The sequence below is a fragment of the Ruditapes philippinarum genome, unplaced genomic scaffold (genome assembly GCF_026571515.1).
Source record: "Ruditapes philippinarum isolate M1 unplaced genomic scaffold, ASM2657151v2 ctg1315_1_1_1_1, whole genome shotgun sequence".
Taxonomy (NCBI): domain Eukaryota; kingdom Metazoa; phylum Mollusca; class Bivalvia; order Venerida; family Veneridae; genus Ruditapes; species Ruditapes philippinarum.
In genome coordinates, this window is record NW_026865692.1 from 338,432 (window position 1) to 353,885 (window position 15,454).

The following is a 15,454-nucleotide window of genomic DNA, read 5'->3' on the forward strand; positions in this document are numbered from 1 at the left end:
TTTTAGTATTCTATCACGACATTTTGTACCCATCGAGGAATTATTAAGGTCGTGTTTACTAAATTACCTACTATAAGATACTTTGAATTAATGTGAATGGTCTGTTTAAAATTGGGTTAAAATGTGAAGAATATCTAATATGATTAAATAACTACTTCCTGACCAAATGATTTTTTTAGATCGATCGCTGATTGACATGGTATTTTGTTAACTTTCTAATCATGCTACTAGTAATTCTAATCAAACACCTAATACCAGAGACTTGTATATTTCATTTACACGAATTTATAACAAATTAATCTCTGTGAGTTCTAAAATGATATCATATAAAGCTGCCAAAATATACATTTGTTCAATAATTATAAACCTTTTCGCATGATGCACCTAGATTTTTCAACACATGTTCGAACGGTTACTTTTCAAAAAAAATCTTGTAATATGACAAAAAGGCGACGCAAAAAATAAAATTCATTGCTTTAATGGACGAATGATGCTACGCTCATATCAAACAAGGACAAAGTTGTACTGTGCCTTACCGTGAAAATAATAGTAATCCTGAAATCAATCGTTTTGCGTAAATAAAAATTTGCGTGGGAAGATACGAAAACTTAAGAAATGCGAAACCTTCGAACTTAAACAAATCCATATAAGTATTTTTTATTCCACACATAACTTTTCTCTCTCCTCCTTTCGCCGACCTTATGTCTATCCTAGATTTGGTTTGGTGCCCTGCTGTGATGGCTTGGATATGTCGGTGGCTGCGTCCTAAGAACGTGCTATGAACCTTTCCGTCTCACTTAAGCACAAAGTTCTTAATGTGAGCTTATATCATCACACTTGTCCGGCTTCCATCGTCTGTCAGAGCGTCCGTACGTCATTGCGTTCAAGCGTTATTATGTCCTTACGTCTTTCCTTAACTTTTTTTCAAATGACTTTTCAGAAACCACTGTGTCAAATATTGAAATTTTCCGGAATGTTCCAATCATGAAGCTCTACTTAAACTGTTGAAATATTTTTCTCCATTAAACTTCAGAAGGGCTAAGAATAGTTTTGTAATAATGTACTCTTCAAAAAAATTTCTTTTCTAACAGTGCAAGGCCTTTGGTTAGATATATTGCGCGTTGCATCACCTAATGCGACTACACAAAGAGTTTTTCAATTATAGTCCTTAGGGCAAAATTGGCCCCGCTCCAGTAGGTCATGGCTTTTCCTTATAAAGAAAATACTTCCATAATTTTCTTGAAAGTTAAGATGTTTTTAAAACACGTGTAGCAGTACAAATGTACAGTAAGTACTAGACATTCAAAAAGTTTTTACTAGTCACTCAGTAGAGTATTTGTCAATTCAGAAAAAAATTGTGGTTGACTTTATCGTACAATTTTTATAATAGAGTATTTTATGATGGAACAACATAATAATAACTACGTAATTTATATGTTTTTCTTTTCTTGATATTCATGTTTTTCCATTTTTGCACAAAATTGTTTGAGCATTCAGTTTTTATGAGTTGTGTACTGTAATGGTTTTTTATGACTTTAATGATTGACATGAAAGATAATTGAACAATGATAATTTTGTTCCATTGTTTTATAACCCGATTTTTCTGTTTTATTTTTTTATTCTCCTATCTTCATTTTTATTTTAGTTAAAGAAACATCTAGCTTGGAGATATTGGGACCCTCTAAGAAAGGTTTGCGGCATACTATAGATATGGGAAAACCTGCATCACAACACTCAAAAGCAAAAGGTATCAAAGATGGCGCTGTCTTTCACAAAATACATATAAAGCAATGCATGTCTCATATGTAATCAAAAGCAAACACTCTTGTTAAACTGGTAGCCGATTATTCTGTTCTTTTTTATATTCCTATCTTCATTTTTATGTTAGTTCGAAAAACATCTAGCTTAAAGCCATTGAATCACGTTAAGAAAGTGAGGCAAAATATCATAGATATCGGGTTGGAAAAACCTGCATTACAACTCTCAAAAGCCAAAGGTAACATAGATGACGCTAAATTTTTTGTTAGACAAAAACTGCAGTAATTGTCATGTCTGTATCCTTCTGTAAGATATACATGTCATTTATTTAATAATATTTGTTTTCGCTTCTTGTGCCCAAAAAGTGATGAGTGTTAGATAGCATTTAGTGTGTGAGTATTAACACAAAGTATTACTGTAAATTCTCTCTATCAATACCTCTTTGGAGTCATGATAGAAGGGGTTTATTATTTAGCCGGTCTTAATTTCGAAATATATGCTAGTTTTCACTATGTATGCACTACCTCCCGAACCATGGGTCCATTCTTTTGAATTTCTGAAACAGTTCTCAGATAATGATGTTAATTCTTTCTTTGGAAACATATTTTTCCCGAACGGAAAAAGCGGTCGTAATAACGAATTTCCTGGCAATTAGGGGTCGGTCGTTAAAGCGGGAATTTACTTAATAATGTTTGATATAAGCTTAATTATGGTGTTTCGTTGGTTGAACTAAATTTTTTCGCTTAAAGTCATGCCAAATTACTATTCATGAGGTGTCATTGAAATTGAATTTTATCAGCCTGAATAAGTATGAGTTAGAAAAAGGCATATGGCTCATTAAACTCATAAAACACGGCTTGTAAATTAGTGTAACGGTGCATGAGACACTAGCCAACACCTTTGCCGATTATGTTATATATGCTTTATTATTGTTATATATTCTATATTATATTCATATAATAATAATACAGCAAATTACGTCTAGAGGATATTGAATAAGTGTAGTTTTGATTACTAAGTTTATTGAACGACTTGAATAAAATTTATAGTATGCGAGCTTCTTGAGCGAGCATAATATATTGTTTTTATTCAAGTCGTTCAATACATTTAGTATTGCATCTAAATTAATATAATGTTTTATTTATCACATATCTAAAATAAGAGCGGTTTACTGTAAAAAAAGTTTATTTAATTGACACGCCTAAAGTGTAACGCTAACATTAGCGCACTTTTACCCTATGTTGAGTATAACGCAAATGACGTCTCGTCAATGTGTTATTATACTAGTGTTATTATCGTTATTATTAAATGATTTATTACAGTTCCTGCGTCACGTTATGTGAAAATTAAATAAATAAATTATTTCTTTTAAATAATCGGCAAAAGTGTTGGCTAACGTTACATGCACCGGTGCTGTATACATATGAAGAGTGTAAAAATATGCAAGTTGTAGATTATAATATAAGGTTGCGGACCGCAAGAGTATCATGAGATATAAGTAAAACATAGATTTTAAAATACACATTTGTGCAATTCATATATATATATATATATATATATATATATATATATATATATATATATATTATATATATATAAATATATATATATATAATATAATATATATATATATATATATATATTATATATATTATATATATCAACATGTTATATTAGCAAAACAAAAGACTTTGGAAATGGCTATTTTTAAATATTACATACATATTTTCATACAATTATTAGAAATAATACAGAATATGATAAAACAATGTCATCAAGAAAGGTTGTTCAATGAACGCAACCCCCACACGGCCCAGCAACAAGAACCAGTGGCAAGGAGTCCATGCGGACCCCAAAACATGATTTAAGCTACAGCCATATTAGAAAATGAACTTTGAGCAAAATGAACTTAGATTTTGAGAAAAGTAGAAATATGCACAATTCAAATGATGATTTACATGTTACAAGCAATGAATGACTAATTTTAAAGTATATATCACCATATTCCTACAGCAAGACTGACTTTTCCCAAAATATGGACCACGTTTTAGTATTCTATCACGACATTTTGTACCCATCGAGAAAACATTAAGGTCGTCTTTACTAAATTACCTAATATAAGATTATTTGAATTAATGTGAATGGTCTTTTTAAAATTGGGTTAAAATGTGAAGAATATCTAATATGATTAAATAACTACTTCCTGACCAAATGATTTTTTTAGATCCATCGCTTATTGACATGGTATTTTGTTATCTTTCTAATCATACTACTAGTAATTCTAATCAAACACCTAATACCAGAGACTTGTATATTTCATTCACACGAATTTATAACAAATTAATCTCTGTGAGTTCTAAAATGAAATCGTCTAAAGCTGCCAAAATATGCATTTGAACTTTTTCGCATGATGCTCCTAGATTTTTCAACACATGTTCGAACGGTTACTTTTCAAAAATAAAAATCATGCATAATGACAAAAAGGCGACGCAAAAAATGAAATTCATTGCTTTAACGGACGAATGATGCTACGCTCATATCAAACAACGACAAAGTTGTACTGTGCCTTACCGTGAAAATAATAGTAATCCTGAAATCAATCGTTTTGTGTAAATAAAAATTTGCGTAGGAAGATACGAACACTTAAGAAATTCGAAACTTTCGAACTTAAACCAATCCATATAAGTATTTTTTATTCCACACATAACTTCTCTCTCTCCTCCTTCGCCTACCTTATGTCTATCCCAGTTTTGGTTTGGTGCCCTGCTGTGATGGCTTGGATGTGTCGGTGGCTGCGTCCTAATAACGTGCTATGAACCTTTCCGTCTCACTCAAGCACAAGTACTTAATGTGAGCTTATATCATCACACTTGTCCGGCTTCCATCTTCTGTCAGAGCGTCCGTACGTCATTGCGTTCAAGCGTTATTGTGTCCTTACGTCTTTCCTTAACTTTTTTTCAAATGACTTTTCAGAAACCACTGTGTCAAATATTGAAATGTTCCGGAATGTTCCAAGCATGAAGCTCTACTTAAACTGTTGAAATATTTTTCTCCATTAAACGTCAGAAGGGCTAAGAATAGTTTTGTAATAATGTACTCTTTAAATAATCTTCTTTTCTAAAAGTGCAAGGCCTTGGGTTAGATATTTTGCGCGTTGCATCACCTAATGCGACTAATCGGACTAAAATAATAATAACTACGTAATTTATATGTTTTTCTTTTCTTGATATTCATGTTTTTCCATTTTTGCACAAAATTGTTTGAGCATTCAGTTTTTATGAGTTGTGTACTGTAATGTTTTTTTACGACTGTAATGATTGACATGAAAGATAATTGAACAATAATAATTTTGTTCCATTGTTTTATAACCCGATTTTTCTGTTTTATTTTTTTTATTCTCCTATCTAGAAACATCTAGCTTGGAGATATTGGGACCCTCTAAGAAAGGTTTGCGGCATACCATAGATATGGGGTTTGAAAAACCTGCATCACAGTACTCAAAAGCAAAAGGTATCAAAGATGACGCTGTCTTTCACAAAATACATATAAAGCAATCTATGTCTCATGCGTCTGTTCTTTTTATGTAATCAAAAGCAAACACTCTTGTTAAACTGTTAGCCGATTATACTGTTTATTGTTTTATATTCCTATCTTCATTTTTATTTTAGATCGAGAAACATCTAGCTTAAAGCTATTTGGTCACATACAGAAAGAGAGGCGACATATAATAGATATAGGGTTCGGAAAACCCAAACCTGCATTACAGCACACAAAAGGCAAAGGTATCATAGTTGACGCTAACTTTTTTGTTAAACAAATACTGCAGTAATTGTTCTGTCTGTCTCCTTCTGTAAGGCATACATGCTATTTATTTGAATACTATTTGTGTTCACTAAGTCTGCTCAAGAAGTGATGAGCGTTTCGTTAGATAGCATTTAATTTGTGAGTATTAATACAAAGTATTACAGTAATATCTCGTTATCAATACCACTTTGGAGCCATAATAGAAGTGGTTTTATTATGAAGTCCGTCTGAATTTCGAAATCCATGCTAGTTTTTACTATATATGCACCTGAACCATGAATCTGCTGACACGAACATCATTCATTCCATGACAATGATGTTAAGTTCTTTCACTGGCGATCTCTTGCATTAGCATTTCTTTGGAAACAATATTTTCCCGGACCGGAAAAAAGCGGTCGTAATAATGATTTGCCTGCAGTAAGGCGAGAGTTTACAGCGAGAGTAACACCTTTGCCGATTATGTTATATATACTATAATTTATCTTCATATAAAAATAATCAAAGAATAATCAGCAAAGTATATCTAAAGGATATTGGTTGAGTGTAGTTTTGATACAAAATTTATTGAACGACGTGAATGAAATTATAATATGCGAGCCTCTGTCGAGCATAATATTGTTTTATTTAACTTGTTCAATAAATCTAGCATTGCATGTAAATGAATATAATGTGTATTTATCACATATCTAAAATAAGAACGGTAAACTGTAAAAGGAGTCATTTTTAATTGACGCGCCTAAAGTATAACGCTAACATAAACGCACTTTTACAATATATGTTGTACAGTGTATATAGCGCTAATGACATCACGTTAAAGTCTTATTACACTAGTGTTATATCGGTATTATTAAATGGCTTTATTACAGTCCTGCGTCACGGTTTATGTGATAATAAAATATATATTTGTTTTTCTTTTAAATAATCGGCAAGTGTCGGCTAGCGTTACATGCACCTGTGCTGTATACAAATGAAGAGTGTAAAAAATAATAAAAAGGTGTGATGGCGGACATAAGAGTACCTGGAGATATAAAACATAGATTTACAATAAATATTTAAATTGTTGTTTCGATTATTCGCTGTGCAATTCACATAAATCAACATGATATAGCAAAATGAAGGACTTGGAAATGGCTATGTTAAAATTATTACATACATATTTTTCATACAAGATATGAAATAATACAAAGCTTGTCAACGGATGTGTTTAAGCTACAAGAAAATTAACTTTGAGAAAAATGTACTAAGATTTTAAGGAAAGTAAACTATGTTCAATTCAAGTAATGATTTACATGTTACAAGCAATGAATGACTAATTTTGAAGTATTTATGATCTTATACCTACTGCAAGACTAACTTGCTCTTTAATTGGTAATTTAAGTGGAGTGTAAATAACTTTATTTTTTATCTTGACAGGTACAATGGCGGACACAAGAGTATCAGCAGATATAAGTGAGACATAGATTATTATTAATTTTGTGATACGCTGATTCGATGTAAAATTCATATATCAAAATGTAATACAAAGGAAATGTATGTATTTTAATGCCTTGGCATATAGCGATTCACCTGTTAAGGAACTTATAAATCGTCTTGTGGAAGACCACTTCTCTAATTTAAACCAAACCTGGCAGGATTGATCCTTATGTAAAGGGCTTTCACAGTTGTTCAAAGAATTTGATTCTATGCCAGAATCTGGTTGCCATGGCAACCAAAAGGAATTATAAAAAATAAATTTTAATTTTTTTGTAAAGACCACGAGGCCTAGAACGAAGATATTTTGCATAAGGCATTGTCTGGTAGACTTCTAAAATTGGCCCTGCCCCATGGGTCATTTATTGTCACTAAGTAAATAGTAAAAAGTTAAAAATCTTCTTGATTGGTACAAGGTTAAGGCTTTGTTGTTTGATATATAATATCATCTATAGGTCCTCTACCGAAATTGTTAAAAAAAGTGTCAGAATAAGCCCTGTCCGGGGGTCAAAGGTTTTCCTATATGTAAATAGTTAAAACTAGAGGTTAAATATTTTACATGAATTGCGTAGTGGACCGCTTCCAAAATTGTTCAAGTTTATATCTTCTCTTTTCATTATGTACATATAGTAAAACAATAACTAAAACAAATGTTTTTTGAAAAGGAGAAAGCTCAGATATTTCTCAAGGAACATTGCAGGTGGACATTCATCAAGATATTTTGAATTAAACCCTTGGGTCAAAATTTATCCCTGCCCAAGAGGAAGTAACCTACTTTCTTAATTTGATGTGAAGCCATGAAATTTTGACCATGTGCACAGCTTGAGATGTGAAATAAAATTTAAGTATCAGCTGACTTAGATTTTGACAAGTGACATACTTTTTGGTCCTCATGTGCAGCTATGACATTTGGACCACGTGCACAGTTTTATATGTTAAATTGAATTTCGATATCAGCTGATCTAGAATTTGATGATGTGACCTACTTTCTTGTCCTTTGATGTACAGCTATGAAATTTGGACCATGTGCACAGTTTCAGATGTAAAATTGAACTTTGATATTAGCTGACATAGATTTTGATGATGTGACATACTTTCTTGTCCTTTGGTGTACAGCTATGAAATTTGGACCATGTGCACAAATTAAGATATAAATTGAGCTTTGATATCAGCTGATCTAGATTTTGTTGAAGTGACTTTCTGTCTTGTCTTTTGATGTACAGTAAAAATAGGCCATATGGAATATTACCTTGGCCGCCAAATTCACTAGACATAAATGCATTATGGCAAAGTTGAAGTATGTATATATAAACAAAGAAATCTTCTGTTCCTACACTACTATTTAGTGTTGCATTAAAGCGGTGGCGTAGCATTTTTCACAAATGCAATCTTGTTTCATACATTATTAGATATAATACGAAGCTTGTCAACGGATGTATTTTAGCTGCATGTCTCCAGATGAGCCAAATATTCAAGAAAATGAACTTTGAGAGGAATGTACTAAGATTTTAAGTGGAACAATAGGCACAATTCAAGTAATGAATTACATGTTACATGTAATGAATAACTAATTCTGAAGTTTTCATCACCATATTTCTACTGCAAGTCTGCCTTACCCTTAACTGGTAATTTACGTGGAGAGATTGTGGCGTTTGCAATGTGTAAATAATTTTATTCTTTCCCTTGACATTATTTTAAATTCAGTACATCGACAACATTTATCTTGAAAATTAACATAAATCTGAAGGCATGCCGCTTAAAAATGTTCATCATTTGGTATTTTTCCTATTGCTTCCATCTTTTGGAGCAATGCTCAATGACAAAATAGCCAATAAAGTGTGTCAAATTGCATCAGAGATCCCAATGCTATTTGCTTCTATATCATGACATTATTGTTTAATCTTTCATTAATTTCAAATATTGTATTTCAGTTACACAGCACAGAATGAAAAATATCTTAACCTTTATTTATGTAAATATTCATGGTTTTAAATATTTCATGCAAGGTGTTGATGTGATGATTAAACAATTTGATTGCAAACATATCGGTTACTTATCACAAGAAAGGAAATTTTTGGCTATCAATAAATGTAAGTTAAACAATATCATTCTTTGATTTTCAAATATTACCCTACCAGACAATTAAGACTTTAATTAGATATGACAAATTGTCAAAGAAGTAGAATAAAGAAAAAGATACTTGAATATTCAGTATAGTTGCCAAATTTGTAACTGTTTACATTCAAACTTCTGAAAATGACCAAAACTATCATTTGCTTGAATATCTAATTTTCGCTGTGTTTATCATCTTATCATTAACACATTTATATCTCATAAGCAAGAAAGATTTTATTCGAAATAATATTGCGTAACCCTATGTCTAATTATTTAATCAGAGTTACTTTTATTTATTGAATGTGACGAAAAACAATCAATTAAGCAATTATAGGAGATATGAAGGCAAGCTAAGTGTAATTTTTACACCTTCGCAGATCAAACGTTTTACCCATTAATCAAGCGAAATAACACATCAGTTTGGTGTATGTTTACACCTGCAAGATGTGCGATTATTTGTTATTTTGAATGAAGGTGTAACATTTGACAAAATCTGTTCGGATTTTAGAGTAAAATAAGAACAAAAATTGAAAAAATCGTCCGGAATTCGGAGTAGACAGGTTCCGGATCTGAAAGGTTTTTTACTATTGAAAATAGAACGAATAAAATCGGGACCGGACACTTCGTTCGGAAAAGAAAGGATTCAGGATTGGAAGGGTTGGGATTAGCAGGGCTACACTGTATGTCCTAATGACCAATTGTAAGCTAAGGAACTTTTTAAGACTATTTCTAAGCACTGTAACGGTAATAGCCAAAAGTATTTTAAACTTATTATTTGCACTGTGTTTGACAGGGAATATGAAATTTTTCATCATCTCAAAAGGAACTAGACACGACAGTGTATGGAACATTCATTGCTTTGATGATAGTTCAGCAAGAAAGCAAGTGTGGTCAATATCGATGCTGGAAGTAGAACGGTAAAAGATCATAGTCAATAGCTTATGTACCATTTAATCTTTTTATCATATGGCGTTGATCAATATAAACATAGAGATAGTCTGAGAGTTTGAAACGGTAAATATGTAAATCTTGCACATTCACAAAAGGCGACAAAAATAAATATTTCACATGCTATGCTTGGTTTGGTTGAGATTATTAAGAATGGTAGTGGTAATCCAAGCCCAGCGCATGTTAAGATTAAAAAAAAATAACAGGTTTTTATGCTTATTTGCTTTTTTTTTAAATTAACTACATGCTAGGCACCTTAGAAGAACCATCGACTTCCTGTAAGTTTGCTTGACAGGAAGTATCAACACACAATGCTATACACCCCCTTTTTATTTACAGCAGCTCTCTTTTTAATTCTTGAAAAAGATTAATCAAAAGAATACTTACTTCAAATTGTAGTGACCCAGAGAGCATCCAGTGTCGTGAATAAGTTGCTAGTGGACATGCATAAGATTGTATACTGGGAATCTCAATCAAATCAAATCTTCATTTTCAGTGTTTCATTGCTTCCGAATATTCTTCCATTCTCTGGTTATTTTTTTCAATTTCGCCATGTAGATAAAATATCATCGTATACAACATTCAAATTTTGTTAATATCTCAGAAGACATTTTTAGGATTCAGTTTATGTTATTATTATAAACAAAATATTTACATGCATTTAATATCATAATAAATTTCAACCATTTGCTTATAATGTGTTTTTCAGCATCCTGGAATTCAACAAGGGCATAGTGGGGATAAGAATCATATTAAGTGATCACAAGACACCGGCGCTGATACTAAAATGTGATACTGCAAAGAGTAGAGAGGTATGGTATGTTTTGTAGGAAGTTATCTGTTTTGTGCGTCTCGAAACCAAGTTTTACTTTGATAATAATTTTGCTTCGTTCTATAAAAAGGGTATATTTGCTTCTCTTTTCTACTTTTTTCCAAAATTTTATATGCCAATATTAACCATTTTCTTTTGATTTATGAGTGAAATGAAATACGGTATACAATGTATGTTGACAAAAAATAATGGCCAAGTCCGTTATATTTTTATTTCCTTTAAGACAAATGTTTGCAGAGAAGAATTTTCGGAAACCGATATTGACGGGATAAGTTTCCCTCTGAACATATGACAAACTTATTTCTATGTTTTGTTTGACAACACTTTGAAAGTTATACATCAACTTCCCAGCTTTACTGGTGACTGAATATCCCAGCCTCCTCTTCATGTTTTATTCTAAAAAAGGGGGAACTGAGTGGAACCATATACCCTCCGTAAGGTAGCTGGTTAACTTCTTCACATACAAAATCAATAGTCGGGATTCAAGGACAAGCGATTTGAATAATTTGCAAAATCTGGATGGTGAAAGTTATTAAAATAATATTTTGATGCCAATCTTATGCTTTTGTGAGGATTACTGATCTATCCGTGAAAATTATATATAATAGTTTTACATGAGAAATGATTAAAATATTATTTTCACAGTTTTCAATGACGAGAAAATTTAAAGAAATCATCATATTGTACTTATAATGCAGATACAATAAGGCCTTTTTAGAGTGAAACAAATCTGAGATTGATTAATAACTGAATCGAAAAGATAAACTTATATTAATTCATTCAATGTTTCGGTTAACAGATGTCGTCATTTTAACATGTTGTTATATTCATGACAGTGTGATAATTACACTTCCTTCTACATGCAAATCTGCCTCTATTGGCATGTTTAGGTATCCTTTGAGCAGTTACTATAATGCGATGTAGGGCATCAGCCGGAAAGATAAGAAAGTAACATAAAAATCGTAATGCAGCTTTTCAAAAATATTTTTTCCAATTTTCTTGTCGCTCATTATATGGATTTAATAATTATCATTTATTGATTGTAAGAATATTCGAATATTTTTCCTTTCTTTTGAAAAAGGTGTAAATATTTTAAAGTTAAATCCCTCTTAATAAAACAAATTATATTCTTTCCACGACAAATACACACATATATAAATAGCGGACAATCTGTCGCTTCGGACTGCATTCCGTTTTTACGGATAATGACTCGTCACGGTGTAACCTAAAACCTTTTCAACGGAAGCCGATTAAGGCTGTTTTGAGTAAGGAGAAAGAAGGCAACATTTCGAACTTAAATGTTAGATCACTTAGAGGTTCTGTAAAAGCGGAAAACACCACATTGACTGCAAGATAGTCATGAAGATGTATGTGAAAAAAAAACTTTTTATTATATTTCTTTAATTTTAAATTCTATTTTTAAAACTTGAAGAGAGATCGCTTATATGATATTAAGATGATTATACCCGTCCAACTTAAAAGGCTTTGTGAGAAACAACCACATTTAATAGGAAACAAAGGTCTTCCAAGCTTTCGTCAACAGGCTGGAAGAAACTCAATAAGTGTCCTTTTAGTCAGTTCTAGCTAATTAAGCCAAACCTTGCTACAAAAAGATCTACGATTAGGGACACAAGCGTCAGAGCTAATATATGTTGCCTGTTTTTGTGTACTTCCCCAAATGTCAGATTTTGAACAGTATTTAAAATCGTGTACCTGTCAGTTCGAGGCGCGCATTTAACAATACTATAACTGATTAAGAATTACTTTTTCCATAGTGTATAATACAAGGATTATACAATTATATTGTTATTATACGTACACCAAAGGACAAAACAGGGATAACATTAATTGTAGAAATGAGTACCATTGTGTGGGTTATCTATCGATTTGGCAAATATTGGTGACTGACTACCGGCTTGTAGTGTTTAGATTTCTGTAATGAGGCTAATGTGAGAAATCTAACCCGAAGGAACTAATGAACGCAAAGTACGCCTATAATCTCGGCAAAGATATGTCTCGAAATATTCTTACTTCGTGTGGCATGTTGATGGTCACGACCAGTTAAAGCCATACGGATTCTACATCCACGGAGCGATCGATGGGTACAGACGACGCATTGTATGGCTCAAAGTATCAAACAGCAACAACTTGCCAGCAGTGATATTGTCATACTACATAGAGACATAAAACAAATTAGGCATTTTGCAGATATATATCTTAGTTTTAAATTCATTATTTTGGTTTAAATTCAAGTTCATGTGCATGAATGATTTTAATATAAATGATATGTAAAGAAACGCTATGAGATTTTCCTTAAACTTTTTTACAAATCGACTTTAATTTCATCTGAGGCTTACAAGAGCATCAATCGTTCACTCATCAGCCTTTGATTAAAGTATGCAAGGTAACATTGTTAGTAATGCACATGTTTAGAATTTTGTAAAGTTTTTCATTTTTCAAAATAACTTTAATTTGCAGGTTTACAAGCTGTGTATATTAGTAAAAATATTATATGACAATACATTCTTTTTCTCAATATAGACAAGATTTGCCTGTTTTAATTTTACTGCTGATCAAAACTTCAAGGTACAGTGTTGGCTGACAAACGCCTTCTGTTAGCCAACAACAACACTCAAACATGTTCCTCGGTTCCGTTAAAATAAAGCCGTTAAGGTGATAAAGTTCCTGGTTTATCAGTACGTCTCAGAATAAATAGTAAATAACATAAATAACAGGTATAATTTTGACGTTATTATCACTTGTGTAAGTAATTTACTTTGGATCAAACACAAATTTGTAATTTAATTCAGTTTGATTCACAGTTAAAAAAAAGAACAGACTATGGCATATCAATGTTAATGTCCACCACAAATACCTAACACTGTAACATAATAAAGTTGTATTTTCATTATCTTGTCATGCAACGTAGGTTTAGCCTACCTTAAATATGTAGCAAATTGTAATACCATGATTTCATGTCAAGCACGCATTCCCATTTGTAAACCACGTGTGATTGGGAATGTGTAATAACAAAGCTAATTATCACTTTTGAGAGTAACATTCGTTGGATCTATCATAAATAGTTTATTCATATTTAATTCAATTTGATAAATAATAAAGGCATACATACTGGCAATACCAATGTTTAAGTCCGCAACAGATACCTATCATTGTATTCATAGTGACACGCAACATAAAATAGCATTAATTTTAAAATTCTCGAATAATATAAACAAAAAGAATGTGCTGCCACTTTCTTATGACTTAAAATTCAACAAAAAGAGACATGATTATTTAAAAAAATGAAAATCATGATATAGTGTCAAACAAGCTTTCCAATTTTGGCACTATGCATTATTTTGTAAAAAGAAAGCGCTATTTTTCATTTTGTGGGTAATATACATTAGGTTTAACACAAATGTGGAATAAAAGATAGGACGATTTACCAACCACGCAATCCGATTTTGGCATTTTGCATTATTTTGTAAGAAGAAAAGATTATAATCACTTATGCGAGTAATATGCATTAGATCTATCTCAAATGGGGTATTAGAGGAACATTGTAAGAAACGCATTACATTTTAAAAATGTGTATTTTGGATTCTCTTGTTTTTTTAATGTTTTCAAGATTTCCATGTTTAAAATTACTTTATTTTAAATTATTATAAACTGTGTGTCATGTGTTTTTTTGAGTTTTTTAAAATTTGATCTGACAATACATTTTTTATTGTAGACTTTATTTTCCTTTTTTAATTGTAGTTCATAAATTTCTTTTTGATGTATATGTTTAAGCTCTTGCAATGTTTTCTATCGCCATGACGATGCATGAAGACATTGTAAGAAACCAAACATAACAAAAGGACTAAATGACTCTTTACTATAACTTTATTTCTTCAGTATAATTCTTAGTATATAATCCGTCTTTCATGTTACTATTGTGTTTGATACTTAAATCTATAAAAGCAAACTATAAGACATTAATAACCGTACCCAAGCATGAGTAATTGAATTTATCATTCCGATTCAATAATATGCAGCTTTTATTCTAATTATTTGTTACATTATCTTTGACTCACATTCACACATAGTGATAAGACCTTCCTTTTGACCTTTTAATATGTGGCCTTAACCATGAATTTTACTTAACTCAACAAAGCTTAAGAATCACTAGTGTTTGGCCTTTTTAGTTTGAATCCACACGTATCAATTCTTTACTACTTTAACTATTTACTTAAACTATAAATATATGGCTTTGACCTTATAATGACCATGATCTTAATTATATTTATTGATAATATTTTCTAAAATTGAGTTTTTCTTGAACTGTTTTGGCTTAAGCTATAAAATGCGTCAGCTGTACCAGTCGATCGCTCCGTTGGTGCAGAGTCCATATGTCGTATCTATCTACATGCAACACAAAGTTGGGAACTTTCGAGACATAATTTCGCCGAGATAATCGATGTGCTTTGCATTCATTACTTTTTTAAGTATCGTTTTCTCACACTAGCCTTATTATAAATGTTTAGA

General features: G+C 31.5%; 1 protein-coding gene across 1 annotated transcript in view; it reads left to right on the forward strand.

Moving 5' to 3' along the window:
* LOC132730007 (uncharacterized) overlaps window positions 1–15,454 on the forward strand; it is a gene marked incomplete at its 3' end in the record, with an annotated part of 69,000 nt that overhangs the window by 36,032 nt on the left and 17,514 nt on the right. Inside the window, exons 10-15 of the mRNA XM_060715851.1 lie at window positions 1,646–1,747; window positions 5,427–5,540; window positions 6,976–7,011; window positions 9,039–9,122; window positions 9,941–10,064; window positions 10,805–10,907. Coding sequence (XP_060571834.1) covers window positions 1,646–1,747; window positions 5,427–5,540; window positions 6,976–7,011; window positions 9,039–9,122; window positions 9,941–10,064; window positions 10,805–10,907 — 563 coding nt within the window. The remainder of the gene's footprint in view (window positions 1–1,645; window positions 1,748–5,426; window positions 5,541–6,975; window positions 7,012–9,038; window positions 9,123–9,940; window positions 10,065–10,804; window positions 10,908–15,454) is intronic.